Source organism: Mytilus trossulus, chromosome 4, assembly GCF_036588685.1.
Source record: "Mytilus trossulus isolate FHL-02 chromosome 4, PNRI_Mtr1.1.1.hap1, whole genome shotgun sequence".
Taxonomy (NCBI): domain Eukaryota; kingdom Metazoa; phylum Mollusca; class Bivalvia; order Mytilida; family Mytilidae; genus Mytilus; species Mytilus trossulus.
Genome location: NC_086376.1, coordinates 51,688,931 through 51,714,352, shown reverse-complemented (window position 1 = coordinate 51,714,352; position 25,422 = coordinate 51,688,931). Strand labels below are relative to the sequence as shown.

The window sequence follows — 25,422 nt, the reverse complement described above, 5'->3', positions numbered from 1 at the left end:
AGAATTGATGCAAGGGTTCATACTATAATAAAGTATCGGCATCTTGTAACGTAACGTTCTCTTTCTGACCGGACGAATTTATACATCACACACAGTCCAACTTGTCTTCTGTGGTGGAAAGATGACCAAGAAATAATTATGTTTCTAGACCCCTGCCGACAAATAAGATATATTTGATAATAAGAAGCAAGCTATAAACCCATGGGTTCCACGTAATGTAATTATAGTTATCCTTTCGAAAAGAGGGACAAAAGATACCAAAGGGACATTCAAACTCATAGATCGCAAATAATATGACAATCTGAGCTGCTCCGAAACAATCTCGTGTTGGTTACAATTCAGTAATATTTATATCACAGATAACCAGCAATATGTTCCTTAGAGTATTGCATGTTTTCATCGTCCTGTTTGCCTTGAACGTTACATCTAGGAATGAAACTTGACGGTTGCCATATATGAAGCATGATCTGCATATATATCTTTAAGGAGCCGGAACATTTTAGTTCATTTCTTGGAAGCACAACGCTTATTGTTATATACGTATTGTTATTTGAAGTTAATGTGCATTAATGGTACAAAATCGTTTCTGTCGATAAAAATTGTAAACTGATAGACAATGGTAATGTTAGCTTGTCGGGCAGAGGCACCATTGTCTCAGAAAAAAAATCCTATTTATACCTATTATATTAAGGTAAATAGGAAAACAAAATCTGAGACAAGTACCTGTGTTGTCGGGCCCTTTTATTGCCAACTATTTATACGGTATTGTTTTTTTGTTTTTTTTTTGTCATTGTTAAAGGCCGTGCAATTGCTTATAATTGCTTAAATCCTCTTCATATGAACGTTGGTGGATAGCTGTTTCATTGATAGGAATACCACATACATGTATCCTAATGTTTGTATTGTGTTCTTCGTTGAGTAAATACACCTTCCTCGAGAATAAGTTTTTGATTGCAATTCTTGGTGGTGTTCCCAAAGCTATTTTAGGATAATTACGTGTTCTCTCTTATGACATGTCTTTGTCTAACTTGATATATCGCATTGATCGTCCTCACCTTAGGACACCTATTTATATGGATTAAAATGCATTATATTTAATTAAAAACACATATACTAGATTCTTATCTACATATTCTTTTAGAACTTACATAGTTCTCATTAATCTTTTATTTTATATCATTGGTTGAAAATTATTGATGTTTATGCCCTTCAAATTAGAAAGATAATATCATAGGACGTTTCAAGTTGACTAGACTTCAACTTCATCACAAACTACCCTAACCAAAAACTTTAACTTTAACTTCGCACTACCATTTCTATGTTTATTGGACCGTTATTGGGGTCAAAACTTTAATTTGGCATAAAAATTAGAACGATCATATCATAGGGAACATAAGTATTAAGTGTCAAGTTCATTGAACTTCAACTTCATCAAAAACTAACTTGACCAAAAAAATTCAACCTTGACCGGTACAAACGGACGGACAAACGGACGGACGTACAGACCAGAAACTATAATGTCTCTCTTTTATCGTAGGTGGGGCATACAAACGTAGGAAAAAACTATTTCAATACACGACAGGGAGGTCATGCTTACATTGCTTGTGTATTTTCCGGAATAAGTTAAATAATACTTATGTCTTCATATTTCAGTCTTAATAATTCAAAATTATAAGATTGTGTTTCTTGTTTGCCTATGACATTGACTTTGATATACATGTATATATATATATATATATATATTATTTTCTGTATTTGTTTTGGCTCACATCGAACAGCAAGCTATAGAAAATGACTAGTGTAAAACCATTCAAATGGCAAACCAAAGTTTTAATTTTATTTAAAAAACGAGAAACGAGAAAAACTTATGAACTGTATACCAACAGAACATCAGATTCCGGACTTTGGTCATGTGCAAACAAAAGCAAGGGGTCTAAATTGGAACAGACCCTTTACCTTATCTGAAACAATAGTGTAATATCACAACACAGAAAGACAGGGTCTGAAGGAAGATTAGCTAATTGTGTAACACTCATTAAATAAAGAATTATTATTATTTTTATTAGACACGTGACAGACATAGACAGACATAATTAGGTTGCCTTACGTTTTGTGAGATTCTATCTTCATTGTTATCTTTAAATAGTTATCTTTCGTCGCATGTATTTTTAGCTTATTTTTTCGTTCAATGCTTCTTTCATTTATACATTTGAGTTTCCTGCAAAAAGTAATGATGTTCGGAAGGGTCGATTTTTACCCTTCCGGAGCACCTGAGATCACCCCTATTTTTTGGTGGGGTTCTTGTTGCTTATTTTGTAGGTTTCTATGTTATTTCATGTGAACTTTTGTTTTTCTGTTTTTTTTTTCATTTTTTGCCATGGCCTCTTTTCTTATGAATCTAGAATCCTTGCATACTGAACTCAAAGGAACATTTGAGACGGAATTGGAAAAGGAAGAATTTTAAAAGTGTATATTAAGATCATATGTAAAACCCATCAAAGTACACATCCTTTTATTCAGTAAAAATAATGTGTTTAAAAGATTGTTAATCAATTCATAAATAAAAATTCGCTTCATGCATAAAACTAATTCACAGAGAGTTAACAAAGATATTCACTTGAAAAATCATTCCAGAGGTCTAGATGAACAAAATTTAATAAACAATACACCACAACTCTGTGCAGAACACAATCGTAACTACTGTGGATTCATTATTATTCGTTGGATACCAATTTTCGTGGATTTCGTGGGTACAGGAGAACGACGAATTTAAATGTTAAAAGAATACCACATTTTATATAGGAAAGGATACAAAATTTGGCAAGACCACGAAATTAAATATCCACGAACATGCAAGTATTTCTTAATCCACGAAAATTGGTATCCACGAAAATAAATGAATCCACAGTATTTAAAAAAGCATTTTAAAACCTGTGAGAGTGTCGAAAGACTTTTTTTACCACACGCTTTGTTGAAACGACACCTGTCAAACTTCATATAAGAAACTCATAAACCTCGTTTTTGGAAAAGCGGGAAATTAGATATTTTTAACAGAAAATATTTATCTCATATACCAAAAATTATTTGAATGATAAATTATCTGACTGTAAATAAAATCAACGTGCAGACATCTTTAAATATCAGGGTTGATCTGTTCGAGTTTTGTTCCGAACAAACGGATTTTTCTACACGTCCTACGATAAATTAGTATTACGAATGGATATTTTAACTTCGTATTTTTTGCGTATAGGTTCAGGTATTTAGAAAGTAATTGAATCTTTAATATACATGATACGCGCGTGGAATTTTGTTTACATAAAGTGTTTGCCAATTAGAAATTATAAAGTAATTAAAAATATCTGCAAAATCTTGTTCCTCGCTTAAAAATTTATGACATCAAAGCTTATCAAACATTTAGTCCATTATTAAGAGGACAAATAAAGGAAACTGTCTTATTAGATATAAACCCGTCTGCCTGAACAAATCTACAGAAAAATCTCTGTACGGGTATGAAAGCTGATGGACCAAATGTGTCAATAAGTTCACTATTCCAAGCTTCGATAGGTTCTCCACAGTGGTATCGTAATGAAGCTGGTAGAGGCGTAAACCAGTTTACTTTGGCTAACAAGTGGATCTGATTATTGCCTTCGACGATCAAGTTGTGGAGGATATACTTTTGTACAATTCCTGGAGTCAAAACAACACTTTCAGCGTCTCGCATTATTCTCCCATCAAAATCGTTCCAGTATGCCATAATATATGATGATCGCCTCTGCCTTGAATCCCACGAACCTAATACCTCATTCCCAAGAAAGAGTGAACTGCATCTTCTGCTGGACATCGGGATAATCATATCTTCTCTTCCCGGATACAACATCTTGTACATTTTTTTTAATGCAGCATGTTCTGCTGATGAAAGACTGTCAACCATTGATTTTTGTATTCTATATGGTTTGATGTTGGTCCATTGTTGATCACTGATTGGTGCATTTTTCTTTCCCATATACATAATGCATGAAACGTCTTCATCGGTTTGTACATCTACCGAAACTGCAGTTGGTTCTTTTAGAAAGAACGCTTTGTCCAATGTTTCTTTGTATTCAGATGGTACTTGTAGGCAATTAACGAATGAATCTCGAAGAAAACGTCGCATGATTTGAAGTTCAATTGATCTGCTATTGTTCGGTAACGATCCAAGATGACCATTGTATCTCTCAAAGCTGAATAGCCAAAAAGAGTAAATAGGCCCATAATCTCGAATGCAATCTGCCATGTGGTAATGAAGATGCATGTTTGGAGTAACTTTTGTATCCCCATAGATCCTCTCAAATCCGGCGCAAAACTCCAAAATTAGTTTTTCGTACTTAAGTATATCTACAGTGGTTATTGTTTTTGTTGTGATGCACCGACTGGCAAGAACAAATTTCCGCCACACCTCTAAGTCTTCAGATGGTATTACACCTTTTAATGCAAATATAGAAAAGACATTGGTCCAGTTTTTCCACTGATCAGCTGTGAAACCGCCAAATGATGTAGCTATTTTTCTGGGAAGGCTGCCGACATTAGCTGCAACAGAAACAGAGTCAACACGCTTTTCAATAATTTTTAATTTATCACTTTCTAGAATTTTAAGTTCTGACCAAAGTTTGATCATTTTTTTTGCGGTTCCTTGGTATAAATTATGCATCGGATCAATAACAGACATACGAATCGGATCAAAGTAATCAAGTTCACATAAAGGTGAATATCTAATGCCGAATTGACTCTCCATGTTTTCTTTGTCTGTTTTTGTTGTAGCTTCTTTAATTCTCTCGAGGTTATGAAGATGGTCAGGTAAAGAGCGAGATATCCAATTGGGTACATCAAAGCCTCCATAATTTTTTTTCCCAACTTCTCCAGGGAACTTTTTGGTGCATTTGGAGCACCCTAGTGTTGCACCATGCCCTAAAAACCCACATAATTTTCTCGTGGCAGGTATATCACAACCAACACAAAGGCACGCTAATTTAAAACTTGCATCTTTCTTCGGATTGTTGTGTGACCGCATAGAAAATCCGATACTCCAAGCAATTTTCATTTCTTCGACAAATGGTTTAATAAATGTTTGGACTGATGGTTCGCCAGACATGTCCGGAATAATGCCAACTAGAAACACATTTTTCAGTTTGAATCTTTCTTCTCGTGGCAAATTCAACACAACAGCATAGATGACGCCAACAGAATATCGAACATGATCGAATGGTTGAAACCAGTCAAGATTTAGCATCAGACCGTAATTTCTCTCAGTTTTCAAAAAGTGTTGATTTTTGTCTTCTCCAAACTCTTTCCAAATTTTTCCGTCATACACGTCTGTCATAACTCCTGGTTCCTGTCGTCTGTGTCTCCATTCTTCACACTTATCTTCGAAATATTTCTGTTTTACCATTGTAGATAGTGATTCTTTCACAGATTTGTAACAATAGGTCTTATATGGATATAGTTTTATGTCTCCGCTCTTTAGTTTCACAGATTTCAGTAATGGTTCACCACATTGATTTCGTCTAGCAATTTGTCGATGGTTTGGAAACATAACATTCGAACATTTCTTTGAAGACGTTTCCCCTTCAATTAGTATTATACAGTCTTCATAGTTGTACAAAGTGAAACATTTCTTGCATATCACGTATTTCGAAAAATTGTCTTTTTTCATGCCGAGATTTTTGTACAACATATACACTGAGCAGGGAAATATTGATGAAACACCTGTTAGTGCAACATTTTCAGCAGAAAGATGTTTAAATGCTGTGGATAAAAACGACAAAATGCTACTTAAGGCAGTATCTGTAATTATATAAAATGATTGCCAACAGCAAAGAAAAATGCAAATGGACTGAAATATTGCAACTGTTGACTTGATCATCTCTGTTTTTGCTGTATCAAAGTCCGTCTGCTGTTTTTTCTCTTGGATTTCGTGAATGTTTTCATTTTCAATATCCATATCAATATCGTTTAAAGTTACATTAGACCAAAATTCCTCATCCTCATTGTCAGATTCTGGATAGGTTTCACTTCCACTGAGGCTTCGTAAGTGATCTTTGAACCTGCGTTTCACTTCTATCAGTGATTGCGTATGAGCCCAAGGTTGCTTAACGCCAGAGGTGCTTGGTTCTTCACAATGGTTTTCCTGGTGCATTCCAGATAAAGTGTGTTCTGCTGGTACTTCCTGATAACTAGTTTCTTCTTGTTTTGATTTTTTTGACTTGCTACACTTCCATTTGTTGTCCCAGAAATATTCAACTTTATGGTTTTCAAAATGTCTATCGACAAATTCTCCTCCACACCCTGGACACATTTTCCTTCTTTTCTTTTTCTTGAAATACTCATGACTGGTAGATAGTTTGTGCTTTGGTGGCATGTCTTGTCTGTAAAAAGAAGAAAAAACATATTTAATTACTAGAACATAGATCCCGATATTTTGGACCTTTCTATTTTTCTAAGCATTGCATTTTATACATAAAGTAGATACACTTAAGTTTAAATACTGAATGACTAAATGACTGCATATGCAGACCTATTGTGTCGATGAGTTTTTTTTAACATATAGCATTTGCGCATAATTTTATCTTCAAAAGATATCATTTTCGCAGGAACAGGTATACCTCATTTTCTGAATTATGATAGAAGTCTCATTTCATTTATTGCTAAAATACTTGTATGCATATCTTATATAAACTATCTACTTAATCCGTTGTAACTTTCAGTCAAATTAATTTTCGTTCAAAATTTGCATCAAAGAACATGAAGGAAAAAAAACATATTCCTTTAGGTTTAATATCAAATTATTAATCTTGCAATACGGTATGTACAATAAATTATACATAAAAAACTATTATAAAAAATGGCATTGATTACGGTCAGATGAAGATGCATAAACATGATAAAGGAGAAGCCCATCAAGGTTAAACTGTCAAAGGCTGGCGGATGGTCACCATGCATGCATATAAAAAATGATAATCATGATAATATGATACTTCCATGCTGGGACAAACCCTAGATTTCATCCTAAAATTTAGGCGATATCAGATCACACAATATATTCTTGTTGATCAATTCATTCAATATATTACAACCTGCTGTTAGATATAAGAAAGTTGAAACATTTATCTGTTACCGTGGTAATTGGACTTTTGACGATAGATAAAAGTAAATTAAAGCAGACACGCGAATCATTCAAATTTTCGGACATCTAGCTAGATCTATTATAATGAGTGAAATGTGTGCCAGGAAACCATTATGTGTGTTTTGAATGTAATTTTTATTCAGATGTCTGAGTTTAAGAACTTATTTCAAATAAGTAGTTAAAGAAACGAATGATTCAAAGTGACACAAAAATATGATTCATTCTGTGAAATGTTAGATATAAGAAGATTCTTTTCTTATACATATCTTAATATCTTAGTTGTCAGAATAAATGTTAAACAAATTTTAGCATTGCACAATGTCATGTCTGGGTAATTACTACCCACATCCTTTTTCTTTCTGGTTTTATTTTCTCGAAATTTGTAGAAACGTCTTGAAATAAGGATTCTTTTAAACATTAGTAGTGTGTTTAGAATAAGCTTGAACTGCCGATTAATCAAATATTATTTAATTTGGTATAGAATCAGAAAGGGTCCCCTGAAAACCATATTATTAAAAAAATAAATAGCATTAAAATAATGAGTATATGAATCTCCAAAGATCTCCCGTTACCGTAGTAAACATTTAACACACGTTTTGCGGTTAAAAATTCCGGAAAAAAAAAATGAAAAATAATGTTATACATTTTAGAACGGAGATGTGAAGCCAGTATTATAAATTCCAAATAAAAAAGAAAATATTCTACGCTTTCAATGATATTTTTTCGACTCAGTATCACATATCGATGCATTGCAAGGTTGTGTTCCTATATATCACAATGTTAGTGTCCACATTTTTTTATACTAATTTACTAGTACAAAATGTATTGCCAGTGTTAGTTTCCTGACGAACATCTGTTGCTTTCTCTGTGCACTTTAGTGCCTAGAATAATGTCTTATATCGTAATGTGCTCTTTGTTAGCCGTTTTATGGAAATAGACGTCTTCTTCTCCTTCTATAACACAAAGTGATGAAAGTGGCGCTAAACAATCAGTTGTTAAAATATTTAGTTAAAGCGTGTGTCACAGCACAAGAACATATACTTGTATATTGTTCCTATTTATGATATCAGAACAGAGGTCCATTTCTAGCGCTGTCTGATAAAATTTATTAGTTTAATTAAAATACCATACAATAACTTTATTGAAAAACACTTTACGCCCTAATTATCACAAGATTTGTTCATCATTTAACACATCCATTTACTATTGATCTTCACAATTCGATGCAATTTCAAGATATACTACGTAGTATTTTGTTTTATTAAAAAAGTACGATTACACAGCCCTCCAAAACGGCATGTTTCATACTGGTCACGTCGTCCTAGTCATATGAATCCCATGATCTATATGAATATTGCTTTTCGGCCCGGTCCAATATTTCCAATACGGATCCGGACTGGCAATGAATGCTTAATTACATGTAAACATATATTGTGCATTTAATATAATTCAAGATTCATTGCCAGTCCGTATTGGAAATGTTTGCCCTATATTCACATCATTGCCAGTCCGTATTGGAAATATTGGCCCTATATTCACATCATTGCCAGTCCGTATTGGAAATATAGGCCCTATACTCACATCATTGCCAGTCCATTGGATTATTTATAGATTCTCTGTCTCGAGGCCTATATAGCAAACCTTGAATCTATACCAGTTCCAATACAGTTACAGAAACAGCCAGTTAATAACACTATAATACACAATAGCTTGCATTACTCAATCTTTCCCTATTAGCATACTTCTTTACCTAATCCGCATTCTTTTATTTGGAAGATACTTGTCTGTTTACTTATTCCGTACTTTATACTGTGTACAATTTATCTGTTATCGATTTACATTATTTGTTTATCTTGGTAAAGTGTTTCTTATTACATGCAGCATCACACAAAAACTAATCGTTATACAAACATATAACGCTAAATTTGTTCTATAGTAACAAACAAAAAATTGAAATGACTGGAAAGAATAGAAATGTATCAAGTATTAAGAAAGTCATTTTGGATGATTTGCAGTAGTTTAAAGATGTCTCGATTACGCATTAAAACGTAGGATCGCCATCAGCGTGCTTACAGACGAAGAAAAATAATTGCGATGTTAAGGATCACTACATTTCTATCTCTTCTGTTTGTTTCAAATGCTTTTTTGTCTCTAAGGAGTATTTGGCAAAGGGAGGGGGTTATGTTTTATTGTATTTGAACGGGTCTCATGTACTACACAAACAAACAATTGACCTCACCCTTTTTCAGTAATGCATTTATAAGTGAATCGTTGTTTGAGTATAAATACCAGTGGCAAATATTTCTGTCAGTGTGTACGTCTGATCGATTCAGGAAGACCTTTTCAAATGAATCATGTGATGGAAGAGTCTTGATTAGGGGTTAATAAGGCTACGTAAAGCGTTTTTATAACAAATAAATATATCAAGTTTTGACAAATATTTCGGTAAAGAACTTTATTAATAAGTGTTGTAAGTATCAATTTTATTTAAAAAAAAAGAGACAACAACCCGACCAAAGAAAAAAACAACAGCAGCAGGTCACCAACAGGTCTTTAATGTAGCGAGAAATTCCCGCGCCAGGAGGCGTCCTTCAGCTGGCCCCTAAACAAATATATATTTGTTCAGTGAGAATGAACGCCATACTAATTTCCAAATTGTACACAAGAAACCAAGATTAAAATAACACAAGACTAACATCGGCCAGAGGCTCCTGACTTGGGACAGGCGCAAAAATACGGCGGTGTTAAACATGTTTGTGAGATCTCAACCCTCCCCCTAATATTTTGTTTATTCTAATATCAATATAATAGTTTAATATTTATGTAAATAATTTTATTATTTAAGTTTAAACTTTATATAGATATAGGAAGATGTAATATGAGTGCCAATGAGACAAGTTTCCAACCAAATAACAATTCATAAAAGTAAACCATTATAGGTCAAGGTACGGCCTTCAACACGGAGCATTGACCCACACCGAATAATAAGCTATAAAGGGCCCCAAAATTACTAGTGTAAAACCATTCAAACGGGGAAAACAACGGTCTAATCCATATAAAATAAAGTGAGACAAGAAACACGTTTATTTACATAAACAAACGCCAACTACGGTACATCAGATTCCTTTATGTTTGTAATATATATATATTTATCTAGGTTTATCCCAAGACCATTGTTAGATACCTATGGATATATCCCGACTTTTGGAGCAAATTTGTTATATTTTATTTTAAAATTAAGACACTCGTTCAACTGACTTGAGTACTAAGACGTGTCATAAAAACACCCTAAGACACGTCCAAGTCATATGCAATTTTCCTTGACACGGCCCTAGTATACCATTTTTCACGATGTATAGCTATACTATTTAGGTGTTTTCGTGGTTTATTTTATAATGTTTCAATCTATGACGATCTGTTTCTTAACGTATCCCGTTATCAATGCACATTGATGCACGGGCATTTGTGGACAAATGTTCTTCTATTACCATACATTAAACGTCTGGGTATGGAAGTACTCTACATGCCAATATAGTGCTCCCTTTGTCTTGAAAACTTCTGGGCACGGACGTTCAGAATTAATTTACACTTCCTTGCTTTGTCTATAAAAACACACACCCTAAATAATATTACATGAGTATAAGTAGTCTGTCCTTCATTTATAGATAGCCAGTTTACTATAGTCTAGATCTTTGTATTTCTTTAAAAAGAGTTGTATCGTAGTTATAAATCGTGATGGATTATTCATCTTTACTATCTAGTGACGATGAACTTGATAAAATCGAAAATGTGTCTATTGGAGATGAAAGCCTTCATCTACGATACTATTCATCTGGTGAAGATGAAAACAGCAACAAAAGACAGAGAGTGGAAACATCAACCAGTGATAATATGACAGGAGCATGTGGTGGACCAGAGGATAATATACCCGATGAGTCTATGTCATCGGTAAATGACAGTGTTTTGGAATGCAGTAGCGTATCAGTCAGTCGTTCTAGTACTCCATCCGTTCAAATGAATTCTCGTACCCCAACGAATTTGGCAAGTACACCATGTTCCAGCAGGTCAATCATTCCGACTTTTCTAAGAACACCTTTATCTGGAGATGTTCGTTCTAGCAGATCACCTACACCTGTCACAGACGGTATATCAAGAAAAGATCAGAGTACAGGATCAGCAAACAAGGTAATTAAAAACTTTAATATCGATGAAAATTCCCACAATGCAGTGTTTACTAGTTGTTATATATTGTGATTTAATTTTGTCTATCTGTCTGCGTACAATTGCAACGGACACGATTTTGTCAAAGATATATAGTTGGGGACAGGATCCCGATTAATGAATAAATAAATAAAAAGCATATAATTAATCAAAGTCATATGACACAGTGACTGTTGAAACATAATATTTCAGTATCCAATTCTTGAACCAATGCATGCATATATCATAACTTATTCTTCTGTGGACGATTGTATCATTTTTTTGGTAAACAAATGGTATATTATAATCATCATTCTATTTGGCAAACAAATCGTAAGTTATAATTGTATTTTTTTTTAACTCTTTGTCTGTTATGAAGACTTAGTACTGAATAACATGTAAAATCAGATGATAGTTACATTAGTGACAGATCGTTGCGTATTTTGCGATCACCGGATGTTTACGAGAAGGGTCAAGCTAAGTTCACCTGCATAAGAAAAATATGCATAGGCGGATCCAGGGGGGTCCGGGGATTGGAACCCCCTTTTTTTTTGCCTAATCAATGCATTTGAATGGGAACATATAGTTGGAACCCCCCAACCCCTTTGTCCTAAGTTGGGACCCCCCTTTTTAAAATGGCTGGATCCGCCACTGATATGTCGGACACATGGATGCAAGCAATTTAAAAAAAGGAAACTTCTAAATGTTGACAAATAAATAATTTTCTTCAGAAAAAAGTAAATGAACTTAAATTAATTACTGCAAACTATCCGTTTTGATATAAAAACGTATTTGAAGTATTTTTTTGATTTTTTTTAATATGACTTTAATTAAGATTAAACATCCAAAAAAAATATTTCTTTATTATCTTTAAAAATCAATATAAACGTGTGTTTAGGTGTTAAATATCCTTATTCCTTTGTGATCTAAGTTTTGTCGGTCATGTCGGTAAAATGAAAATAATTGAAACAATATTTTACTCCAACAAGAATGTCCTTTAATTTAAAAATACTAACCACACAAAAAGAAAGGCACATCAAATAATGAAATACATACAAAACAGTGATGTGCACTTCATTCCGATTTATTCATCGGAGTTTTCTATTTTCAGCAAAACCACCTGTATCTCTTTGTTAACTCGAGTATTGATCCTTGTTATCATTCTCTTATTATTATTGTACACACATGTTAATTTATTTTCATAATAAGATAAATATTTAAAAGAAAATAAAGACCAATCATTCGCACTATTACCATGTTGTCTAAACGAACTGTTGCAAAATCAATATTTATATACAATATCAATCCGCTGTTTCAATGCGTATCTACATAAAGCTATACAACTAAAGTTGTATGGTATCATGGTCAATCTTTAATTAAAACGGAGTCAAAAGCAACTAATCGGAATTATTTATTCATTTTCGGTAGCTATGTGAATATTGTATAATTGAAACTGCGGCAAAAACTGAAAATGTTCTATAATTTTACAATATATTTCAATTTAAATATGTGATGTTGACTTTAGAACCATATGGATTTTCAAATGATTTTAACTTGAAAAACGTAAGTGATAGACACACGCATTCTTCAGTATTAAATGACCACAGGACAATGAAACAAATTTGGTGAGTCCCTGTGGGTCACCCCGACCGCTTCAATGTCAGATTAGAATGTTCTTTTATCAGGTAAACGGTCGGGATTCCCACCCCTAAACCATATGAATTTTATGTATGGTACAATTAAACAAATAAAATTAAATTAAAGGCGCGTGCCCTGTGGGTCACTGCATGCCATCCCCTCCTGATTGAGAACTTGTAAACAGTCAAGATCCCCACCTTTTAACCTTATATATTTTAACCAAATCAAATGAAATAAAGGGCGAATCCCCTCATTTTAGAATTTGTTAACGATCTATTATGCGGGAACTTGATCCCGTTTTTGTAATTCGTGTTGTAGTTTTTCTTTCGTGGTTTTATCAATTTTTTTTTTGCGGGGAACTACTCAAATTGATGTTACATTTTTTGGGAACTAGCTTGGACTCGGCGTGACAACAGGACGTTAAAAGATAATCCAGTCTGCTTACTTCATTTTATTCTGGTTCACAGTCTAATCAAGTGTTTACAATAGTTACAATACAGTCTATTACATTACTTTTCCATCATAGGTATATATACAGCAAATAATTTGCGATATAAATCAAACAATAATACAAAACCCGACAATAGTATACGAGCCATAAAATAACAGTCGTGTCATCTGTTATCCCCCCTTAATTCGTTTACTTTTAATATTGAATCAAGAATCAAATTGAGAATTGAATTTTCAAAAGTTATCTTTACGAATTAGTTAAATACTTTTTTTTATAAGTTAAGAATTTTTTATCTAAATCATTTAACTTAATTTTATCTCAAACTTTAATTTGCCTTTAATTTATCAAGATTTTACTTGCGAATGTGAATGAAATTACATTGCTAGATAACATCATTTATTACAACAATTGCGATTCCTCTAAATTTATAAAAAAAAATTATTTTATTATGTTAACTTATGCTCTAACCTTAAAAGATAGTCTGCAAATTACATTTTATTCTGGTTCACAGTCTAATGACCCAAATAGTTTTGTACGACTTTAAATAGCAGAACTGGACTAAATGTGACACGTGAATATTTTGTTACTCAATACAATAGCTTTCTCTCATCTCTTTTAATAAACAATGGACTATATCGGATAAAGGCAGAATGACTCAATCTTAATTGTTCAAGTCTATTAATTTTAAAAGTATATATACAATTATCTTTATGCCTTCGAAGCTGACACATTTATCAATTAGCTGCGGGACACTTATCAAATATGCTTAACACATTAAACACCTAACCTTTATATTTTTAGGAAATTGTTCTCACACCAAGTTAAACGTTTTTAATTTGTTTTATTTATGTTTATTTTTCTGTCATTTGATTTTACAATTAAATGATAAATATTCTCTTGAACTTGTGTGCATTTTCCAATTATCCAACAAAACTTTATTTGTAATTTATTAATAAATGTTATCTTTAAATATCACGCATTTTTGCACCATTCTAGATTAACATCCCAAACCGTGTACAATATATATTCCTGTTCATTTACTATACTTACTAAAGTAGAATCTTCTGAATGAAACAGCAAACTTAGATCTGTAACAGGTTTCAACTCGGTATTCTTCTTTCTGGATTTCTAATTTCTTAAGTATCCATTTTGAAGCTTTGGTAGCACTTATATCTTTGTCCGAATCCGAATAATGAATGCATGCTGTCATATATTCACCTCATTATATATGTTGTTTTATATTATATATAACATTCATAAGTGAATATATTTTGAGAATCAATAGAAGCCTGTTTATAGAGGATTGGTATCGTGACTTTTGGAATCAAAGAAGTTATATGAGAACTTTAAGTAACCTCCTTGATGGAATCAAAAGACTATAATTTTCAAAGACTGCACAGATTTGTTCTTTTACTCAGACTTTTGAACACGGATTATTTGTATAAGACAGTTATACATATTCATATCTCTTTATTTCGTGTAAATCATCTGGATTTCATTCCAGTCAGGACAAAAAAAATCATCAAACCAGTTATCATGATTTTCAAATTTTACATAAAAAGAAAAATATATTAAAGAGAGGCAGATAATACCAAAAGAATTTTTCTACGGGAAATTAAAATTCAAACAATAATCAAAATGCTTGAATTTAGTGAAATATCGCGAGAGTTATTTGCTACAATTATTCAATGTTGTTCAATTATAAAAGACAGTAAAAACCTGCGTATAGATGCTTATTAACATAATTAATCTTAAATCTGTTGATTTTTTTCAAATGAATAAATAATAATGGTGTGCTTTTAATCTGTAATAAACACAACTTGTAAAAAGTCAATGACTCTCATACATTGAGATTTTTTGGGGATACATACAGTATATATATATATATATATGTATGACGTATCTTTTTAGTTTTCTAAATGATAAACTTCATTAAGTTTTGTAATTCATGATTTACAAATGATTTAGTTATTTGTATTTCTTTTAGATTGACACTTTAACAAGTGAAGTCATCAAAATGCAAAGACAGCTGGTAAAAGTACAAGATAATCAAAGTAATGTTGAAAAGAAAGTGGATATTTTGATTCAAATGCTACACTCAAAAACAGATGCATCAAAAAAAGGAAGCCAAAAAATTAACGTCCCTGCACAAATTGCAGTAAGTAACTATTTATCGTGCATGTAGGAAGGGATAGCTTATATACAATCTTTATTTCTATGCTTGCGAAATGAAAATTCAATACTTTTAGCAAATTGTCATTTATTTTTATTTTCCAACGGATTACAAAGCTAAGCGTTGAACATGATTGTTGTCGGCAAAAGATTCGCATAAATATTGCACGCTTACAATTTGTGTATTAATTGTACAAAAACTGGGACATTTTACTAACTTTGAAAACATGTTGTTGTGTTTATTAGAACGTAATATTTGTGAAATCGTGATATTCTATGTATATATATTTTACTTTTTAAATAATTTGAGACTTTCTACACATACATGTATGCATTTGTTCAGTTCTCAGTTTTTCATTTTATGCATGCAATTAAATGCATTTGACCTTAAATGCATTCAAATGCATATAAGAGCGTATCTTTTCCCTTTCAGCAATCAATACGGTGTGGTTTCCAGCAAGGTATGGCTGAAAAGGAATTCATCTGGAAAACAAAGAACGAAGCTGGCAATATCCTTAAGTATGTTTATAATTGAATGATTTTAAAATTCCGTTGGAAATTGAAAAAAACGCATGATTTATCTACATGCAATTGATCAGTTATGTATGTGTCAACATTTATCAGTTAACAATTCGGTTTTCGGAAATTATTATGGTCGATTATCTGTGATTAACGACATTAAAACAGATTTTTTTTTTGAATAAAAAACTAGACCAAACATGATCATATTTAAGCTACTTTCAATCTTTACTCTAATTCGAGTATAAATCTAAACTTTTAAGTCATTTTAAATGAAAAGTTTGCAAGATAATTTAAGTTTATTTAATTGCCATACTTCAATTCAGATTCAAACAACTTTTCAGCACACATTGATAGTTGTACCGACATTTGTTACACTCTTGCTTAAGAAATTATCTTCTTTGTTCAGCTGTAATTATGTTCAGTAAGATTAATTTTCAAATGCTTTTTTTCAGATATAATTCTGCAGAGAATAAGGAGATGTCCGATTTCATCATTGAATTCGTAAAAGGTCAATATCCTGACGAAGTGGAGGGGGTTGTAAGAGGTTTGTAGTACAAAAAAAATAAATAATATAAAAATTGGCGAAATTGCAGTTCTGTGGTACTGATAACTTTCAATAATACTTTGAAACGCTACATAGTTTCCATATCATAAATAAGTTTTAGTTTTATCGAATCACTTCCTAGCAAATACATAATATCATGTAACTTTAGTAGATTTATTTCCATTTCGATCATATCACATCAAAACAATCTAATGACACGGTTTAGTCTCAATTCGAGATAAGCAATCGTTTGTTTAATTATTATTTTGAATTGCATTAAGTAGATGATTTGTTTTGTAGAAGGAATAAAGACAAATTTTGAATCGTTCAAAGCAAAGAAACGAAGAGAAGAGACAGGCAAACAAGAAGAACATAACAAGAAAATGGCTGTGTACAGCAGATTGAAAAGAGTAAGAACTGGTTTTTTTATATGGAAAACAATTTGGAAAAAAACCCTGATTCTTGGATTACTTTAATCTGTATTAGTTCCAAAAAAAAGGATACACCAATTTTGATTTTCAGCAAACTGCATATATAGTCTATTATAACAGCCAACGGATTTAGAGTGCAGCTTCATTTGTTATTATATACTTATATCACTCTAAATTAACAATGGTTAAGGACCCCTTTAAACTTAATTCATTTTCTATTATAAGTGATATTAGTTGCTAATGTGACCCCTACGGATCCATAGAGGGTTAGTAAAATACATAGGGGGTGAGGCCGTAACGCTAATAAAAGTTATATGGTTCGCTACTGACCCCTTACGGATCCATAGAGGGTTAGTAAAATCCATAGGGGGTGAGGCCGGAGGCCGAGTCCCCTATGAATTTTATTCACCCTCTATGGATCCGTAGGGGGTCAGTAGTTAACCGTATAACAAATTTATCGGACGCTGGACTTTTTCTGCGGCGTTTTGTTGAAAAATAAACAATGAAACACAACAACATTAATAGATGACGTCGCCATTAACGCGTCACGAACCCCATATGAAACTTACTAACCCCATACGGCCTCATAGGGGGTCACCACGTGACGGCGTTTAACCAATAACAACGTGATAATTCATCTGTGTTCCGATAAAATAAAATGTCGACTATTTCTTATGGTGTCAGATATAGAATCGCATACTAGAAGTTGCATCATTTTGCAGGCGCTTTTGGAAAGACATATCATGTTATGGAGGGGTATTTGCAGAAAATACCAGTCAAGGGACTGTAAAATTTCCCGAGCCGCTAGGCGAAAAAATTCAGTCCCAAGACTGGTATTTTTCCACAAATACCCATCCATAACATAATATATCTATTTAATTACACCGTATAGATTTGGAATGAAATCTTTGATTTTTTAACTGGAAAGCTACAATTCATTAACATGTTTTTGCATAGTTTTGAGGTTAAGAGGAGATTATCATAAAACTGTGGGAATTATACATGTAATAATACGCGTTGGCTCGCTTTTTTATGTAACGTCATATCCAAGTTTTTTTTAGGGAGGATGCTCGAGAGGGTGAAAACGGAATATATAAAATGACAAATACCATGGTATTTCAGGCAAAATCCCCGGCAGTGATGAAAAACAGGCAAATTCGTTTGAAATGAGGAAAAATATTAGAATATGCGAAAAATATACTGGCTATCAACCAATCAAAATCTGGCATTCTTATAATAGGTGTAATCAGAGACATATATACACATGTCTCTGGTGTAATTATATACAAAAAAAAGATTGCTTTTTGCGGGACGTTATTGTTTATAGAAATAACGAAAATAATAGTGTCTTTATTGAAGGAGAGTTATTAAGGAATATATAGAATCTATTTTTATGTATTCAAAATAAAAGTAAAGGAATTTTAATTAGAGCTTAATTCTTTTTTTTAGAAATTAAACAACAGAAAAAAGGCATTAAAAGAAAAATCAAGCATGCCAAAAGAACAGAAAGAAACAGTTATACAAAGTATGGAGATACAGTACATGTCTTCTGAACAAACCGATTCAGAAGACGAAGGGTCGTTTATCGTCAGACCTCTGCCTTGGAGGTCTGACGATTTTGACAAATTAGTCAAAAAACTAGACCAGAAACATGAAAATAAACTGAGCAAGAGAAGCAGACGGCAGAATAATGTTCGAAAGGTTGGGGCAGTTTCTTCAAGGAAAAAACCAGAAGTCGTGCCAGGACATGAATGGGTGTTTAGATAGTAAAAGTTATTGATTAAACTGTATATTTTTTAGGAATGCCGTAATTGCTACATGTAATTGTTATTAATTTTTACATAATTAAATGTCCAAAGCTACAAAAACTAAGAAAAACGCTGGTAATTTTCAGTTATTATGTTAACATATTTCAGTCATCACGAAATCAAATGGATGCGAACAATAATACACCCTCATGTCAGCATACCGTCTTCAACAACAACAATACTGTAGTAATAGGCAAAATTATTATATATAACATATTATTGGCCAAAAAAATTTATAATCTTTCTGATTTGAAACCTAATTATAACATCACGGAAAATATATGTAAACAATGATTATTTTATTGAATTTTCTCCGTTGTTTTTGTTTTTAACATATGATGTGCTCCTGCGTAAACAAGTAGTTTATTTTATTTGCACACACACAGTAGTAAATTGTTTAAAACAAAATGGAAATTCTTCGGAAAAGGAAGAAACTTCGGATAAATTAAATTGCAATATTTTTAATGTTTCTTTTGCGCGTGATTATACAATATATGAAAAAGCCATGTACATGTAGTAGTAATAAAAGAGAATCTGCTATCCTTTTGGAAGCAATTATATACATGTAGATAACAGCTGGTTTTACATTAAAAATCCTTGTCTTTGTGAAACTCTTCATTGTGTATTTTGCTGATTGGTGTCCAAGAAAGCATAATCAAATATAATATTTTAAACATATACACACGTACGTAACTAGGGACTTATAATATTATGTGATTCGGTATACCAATTGAACAATGAAAGGGAAACAACTCTTGTTAGAATAAGAACATTTTTCGTATCTTTAAAAAATGAAGAAATTTTTTAAGTTTTAATACGAAGGAAAATGAAGGTATGTTTAAAGTGCAGACATAGATGAACAGAATTTTGCTTTAATTGTAACCTTATTTAAACGTTACAAACTCATATAATCGAATGATTTACACTTATTAGTTTACATGTTATGTCAGTTGAAATGTGATAAGATGAATATTTTGAACGTATTTATAAAACTTTAAGTTAAAGAGTGAAATTAATAGCAATTACAAAAAATCAAAAGAAATCAAAAGAAGAGAATAAACAACATTCACTTTGGGATATCGGGTGTTGTAATTAAATAAAATATGGTACTACGATACAGCAGAGGGATATTTAAAAGGTTTAGTTTTAACTTAAAGTTTTATAAATACGTTCATATTTATTAAGATTCTTATAAAAAAAATCAGTATGAAAATTTTGTCAAATTATTATTCTTATAAAAACGGTGTAACCGGTTGCATATAATTGGGTGCTTTTTCCCTCCAAATTGCGTTGGATTTCATTAATTAATTCAGCTCAAACTTTTGTATTCAAAGGGAACTAACTCTTTCTATTAAAACAATTGTTAGTTTAAAATTAGGATCAGTTATGTCATAAAATGGAATCCACCACAACAGGAACATATATATGTTAGACATACTGTTCCCAGACCACAACAATAGTATTCTTCAAATATCGTAATATTTATTATATTTAAATGTTATTCTTTATTGTTCCTTACAACAGCTCAGTATAACAAAAAAAATCAAAAATGCACAACATTGGAGAATTGTATAATTCAATATGTATGCAGATATTGTTCTTGTTTTTAAATCATTATAGAAAGGAATGTTAGTTCTTTCATATGTCATGTATTTGTAAATTGAAAATAAAGAATAAATTTAGTTAATACGTTATACAATTGTTTTTTTATTCAGGTTTTCGCTTTAGTCAGGCAAAGTCTCCATTACAGACAGCTTGTTTCTCTCACTGTTATTATCTCATATTTTGAGGCAATCATGAGTCTTTGATTCGAATTATTGGTTGAGGTAACTTAGGTTGAACAATTATGGCTTCATTTGTAATACTGGCGAATTTTTGCTGACTATGCGGTATGGGCTTTGTTCATTGTTGAAGGCCGTACGGTTACCTATAGTTTTTAATGTTTGTGTCATGTTGGTCTTTTGTGGATAGTTGTCTCATTGGCAATAATACCACATATATTTATATATTCTGTAGTGCATTTGCAGATCAATTGGCATATATTTAGTGCAACAAACACGAATAATACACATATTTGTTTATAGCATATGGAGTCAAAACGAGTTTCAATTTGAAGTAAATCTAGTTATATCACACATTAAATCTTTAAACATGGAGTTGAATCTGATTTCAATTTGCATTAAATGAAAGTTTATTGTTGTATTAAATTTGCAACTCGATGTTTAATCAGAATTAAAACCACAGTAAACAGCTTCCTGTTTGGAATATCTTTGACTTTAATTTGTAGTAAATCATGTTATACAGGTATCCTCTACATTAAATTTGAAGTTGTATGTCTATTAAACTTCAATAAATTTGAAAAATACTGGACAGTAAATCAGGTGTCGATTCGTGAACTTACTGCATCCAGTAAACTATTTGTAAACTACTATTAAATATAGCGTTTACTTGACCAATAAACTACCAGGAAAATAATAAACTCGGAACTTACAACTAGTTTTCAAGTAGTTTATTGATTCCTTAAACTAATCATTTCATGCAGTGATAACAAATATAATTATTGGCCAATTATTTGATAAGGTTGCTTGAAGGTATTGTATACACATTAACCCATTATCATCAATATGGCAATACCCGATGCATGAAAACATAGAAGATTGCACGCTAAGCAAATAGTTATCAAAAGTACCAGGATTATAAGCAAACATTCATCTCATTACTAAATGATGAAGAAAAATCATTTTAGCAAAGATATCTAAATTTATACAATAACTTTTGGAATTTTTGAAATACTAAGGCTTTTCTACCTCAGGAATATATAATACCTTAGCTATATTTGGCAAAACTTTGAAGAATTTCGGTCCTCAATACTCTTCAACTTCGTACTTTATTTGGCCTTTTTAACTTTTTTGAATTCGAGCGTCACTGATTAGTCTTATTTAAACGAAACGCGTATCTGGCGTATCAAGTTATTGGCATGATACCTTTGATAATTATTTACAGCCGATAATTGGAGTCATGACATTATTTGATATCCATTTGGCCATTGACATTAAGATTTTGAAACTGACATTTTGCAGTCTTTCATCAAAAGAAAAGCTGCAATGTATTATCACGTAACGATATATTGTAGATCCCAGGTCGATATGACTTTAATAATGAACACGCTGCATTTTTTACACTTGTCCTAAGTCAGGAACCTGCTGTTTAGTTGTTGTCGTTTGTTTATGTGTTTGTTTTTTTTTTTAATTTAGATTATACCGTTGGTTTTTCTGTAGAATGGTTTTACACTAATCATTTTTAGGTCCTTAATAGCTTGCTGTTCGGTGTGATCCAAGGCTCCGTGTTGAAGACAGCCGCCTTGACCTATAATGCTTTACTTTTACAAATTGTGACTTGGATGGAGAGTTGTCTCATTGGCAATCATACTTCATCTTCTTATATATACCACCACTTTTGGTGAAGAATATCTCACCTCCCTATTTTACCACTTGTGTCCTAACTCCGATTGTGAAAGAGCGTGGAATGGCGTGGCAAGTTATGAATGTCAAATAAGAGACGCTTACTGGTAGTGCACAGTAGTTTTCGATCCATAAAGTTCATGCGATTCCTCCAGTGTATGTTCCATACTTATAATTTAATCGATTGATGAGATTTAAAAATCGGAAAACTACTGTTTACTTAATTTACCTCATCAAAAGTTCCACTAGATGACTTGCTACACAAAATAGCATATGTTCATCATATTATAGATGCACATTACACGAAACTGATCATTAGAAAGGCAACATAATGAATATCATAAAAAAGTCTTTCTTTGTTCTCAAAAGCGAAAAAAATAAAAGATTGATAATTGAAAATAGGTATGCAAATCAGGCAAATATTCACTTTAAAAACTATGTAGCATGCATGCCTTGTAGATCCCTATAGTTTGTAGATATGTAATATTGCAAGTTTTGCTTGGAGATATTTTCTCAATTAAGGAAATTTGGCAGATATTTGAAAGATTTAAATAATCTATAATAATATTCTTTTTAATTCTGCTGTCATTTTCAATACTGTTTTGCTTTATTCTTATTTCCTGTAATTAAAAAGCAATCTAGCGGAAGGATTCAACAACATAGAACTTTAACGGCTAGTTATCGCTAAAATTCTTAGTCTGATTATAAATATATATGTTACAGTCATTTTATAATTTGTAATGGTAGTTCCGAAACGTAAGGAAACGATCAATTGATCGTGTAAACTATTTTATACTCCCAAATCTTTTGGAGAAAAGGAATTCCAATAAGAAAACACAATATTGTTGCAAGATCACGTTATCATATCGAAATCCTCGTAAATATTACTTCAGAAACTACTTCAACTGTCTTTTTTTCAGATGTAACTGTTAAACGATAAAGTAACTGTGCATCATCTTTTTAGCAGAACATGAAGCTAAGGGGACGACCATTTGATATCCTGGGGGGGGGGGCAAAAAGGGGGGGGGCAGGAGGATTTCGAAAATAAATAACTCAGCCTTGATAATCACAAAAATAAATGGTTTGTTCTGTTTTAGTTTGAAAATAAATTACCTGACTTGCAATGTATAGACAATAAATAACTCAGCAGGTCTAATCGAAAGTATGAGATGGCACCAGATTCCTGATAAATTCACCTTTTTCCCAAAAAAAAATCGGGAAACACTTCCCAAATTTTTTAATAACAAAGGTATAAATATTATTTGAATATACTTGAAATGTCTGAAAAGCATTTCTTTTGTAATTTAGTAGTTTTGTTATGAACTTGATCATGAGTTTAAAAAAAACCATCAGCCACAGACTTAACTATGTGAATTCCATTTTTGCTTTATTGTGCACATTGGTCTTTTGTTGTTGTCCCTAGAAACTTCAGTCTTACACTGATTTTATACATTTTGCTTTGAGACCAAAATATTATTAAAACAAAACTTCATTTTCAGATTATGAAAGGGTCTCCAGAACACCCAGAAAGCATGATTTTGCATCATTTGTTTTATAGCTTCTTGGTCCTTCAGTGGCTCCAAAACCCTTCAAAAAATGTTTTTTGTCTCGCTCCGCTTGGCGTAGTATGTTTGTCAATACATTTAAAAGTGCCTAGTTATAAATAAACTTTAATACTATGTATGTATGCAATACATGTATATGCCGTTGGAATTTAAAAGATTCATTTCTGCAGAGGAAGGTGGTTAATCTAATTAAATGGTACATAATGACGTGACCATATTATATGTATTATTAATAATAAACAAATCATTTAAAAATTGTATGTTTTCGAATATCAAAAATATAGTTGTGAAAATGAATAATCAGTCCCTTGCTTTAATGAAAAGGAAAAATCTTGCTTCAATAGTGCAGAAAAGGAATAATCTGTCCTCTTAGTTTACAAAAATAAATAACCGATCAAAACAGGAATTTTACCAATGTTCAAATCTTACAGATATATTATAAAGAAACACATCAAGATATCAAACAATAACTCAGGAATCACATGAACTCCTAAAGGATCAAGGGTAAGCGTTTCCTGCTATGAATGCTTCACCTGCCATGTGAATCTTACACTCAAACACATTGTAACAATTGAGAGAAAAAAAACACAATCGATTAAATTACAAACCAGACGACTATACGTTTATTTAAATATCATAGACCGCGAATACATGTCATAAGGGCGTTGAGAAACCGTCACATTGAATCGGTCAATAATCGTGATGGTGGCAATACAACTTATACTTAGTCAATTTCTTTTTCTTAACCCTCATGAACCATTTTATGTGTTGTAAGGAGGTAACTCTGATAATGAAATCTGAGAAATTAAAAATTAGAATATGCACGAGCGCTTCGGATTAACTGGTTTATCTTAACGCCAAACGATAGAGCACTGCCAATTTTTTATGTGTAGCTTTAGGTAAAATCACAAAAATACTGAACTCAGAGGAAAATCAATTTGGAAAGTCCATAATCACATGGCAAATTCAAAAAACAAAACGTATCAAGAACTGTCATATTCCTGACTTGGTACAGGCATTTTCAAATGTAGAAAATGGTGGATTAAACCTGGTTCTATAGCGCTAACCCTCTCACTTTAATAACAGTCTCGTCAAATTCCGCTACATTTACATGATGCGTTAAATAAACAGTCACAATTAATAAAATAGTCAAAATATGGGTACATCAGTCATCATCGTATAACAACTTAACAGGACACAAAAACCATCTAATATCTACGAACACATGGATTGATTTGAGTGTCTGACGTCAGAAAAATTATATACGTCACATACATTTGTCGTTCAATGTGCATACAATAGTTATCAAAAGTACCAGGATTAGAAACAATTTTAAAATTTACATAGGCAATGAACGCATACAGGGTTAAAAAATCAAAAGTATGTAAGAATAAATTACAGAAATAGACCGAGATTCAAACTAGTCAAAAAAGTTATACATAGAATTTATGAGAATCCAAAATTTTTAAAA

At 32.0% G+C, this 25,422-nt stretch overlaps 2 protein-coding genes across 2 annotated transcripts; one reads left to right on the top strand and one right to left on the bottom strand.

Moving 5' to 3' along the window:
- Window positions 1–2,889: 2,889 nt before the first annotated feature.
- Window positions 2,890–14,030, bottom strand: LOC134715487 (uncharacterized). Its single transcript, XM_063577688.1, has 2 exons — window positions 13,917–14,030; window positions 2,890–6,401 (listed from the first exon to the last, which is right to left on the bottom strand). Exon 2 carries the CDS (start codon window positions 6,392–6,394, stop codon window positions 3,407–3,409), a length of 2,988 nt encoding a protein of 995 aa, XP_063433758.1. The 5' UTR covers window positions 6,395–6,401; window positions 13,917–14,030; the 3' UTR covers window positions 2,890–3,406.
- A 1,411-nt stretch (window positions 14,031–15,441) lies between these two features.
- Window positions 15,442–20,425, top strand: LOC134713993 (uncharacterized). Its single transcript, XM_063575251.1, has 5 exons — window positions 15,442–15,606; window positions 16,054–16,139; window positions 16,595–16,686; window positions 16,987–17,096; window positions 18,567–20,425. The coding sequence occupies exons 1-5, from the start codon at window positions 15,466–15,468 to the stop codon at window positions 18,882–18,884; spliced, it is 747 nt and encodes a 248-aa protein (XP_063431321.1). The 5' UTR covers window positions 15,442–15,465; the 3' UTR covers window positions 18,885–20,425.
- Window positions 20,426–25,422: the final 4,997 nt, after the last annotated feature.

Coding starts and splice junctions, on each gene's coding strand:
- LOC134715487 (XM_063577688.1), bottom strand. CDS start 6,394: ATGCCACCAAAGCACAAACTATCTACCAGTCATGAGTATTTCAAGAAA.
- LOC134713993 (XM_063575251.1), top strand. CDS start 15,466: ATGCAAAGACAGCTGGTAAAAGTACAAGATAATCAAAGTAATGTTGAA. Junction 16,140..16,594: donor GAAGCTGGCAATATCCTTAA/GTATGTTTATAA, acceptor GCTTTTTTTCAG/ATATAATTCTGCAGAGAATA. Junction 16,687..16,986: donor AGTGGAGGGGGTTGTAAGAG/GTTTGTAGTACA, acceptor TTTGTTTTGTAG/AAGGAATAAAGACAAATTTT.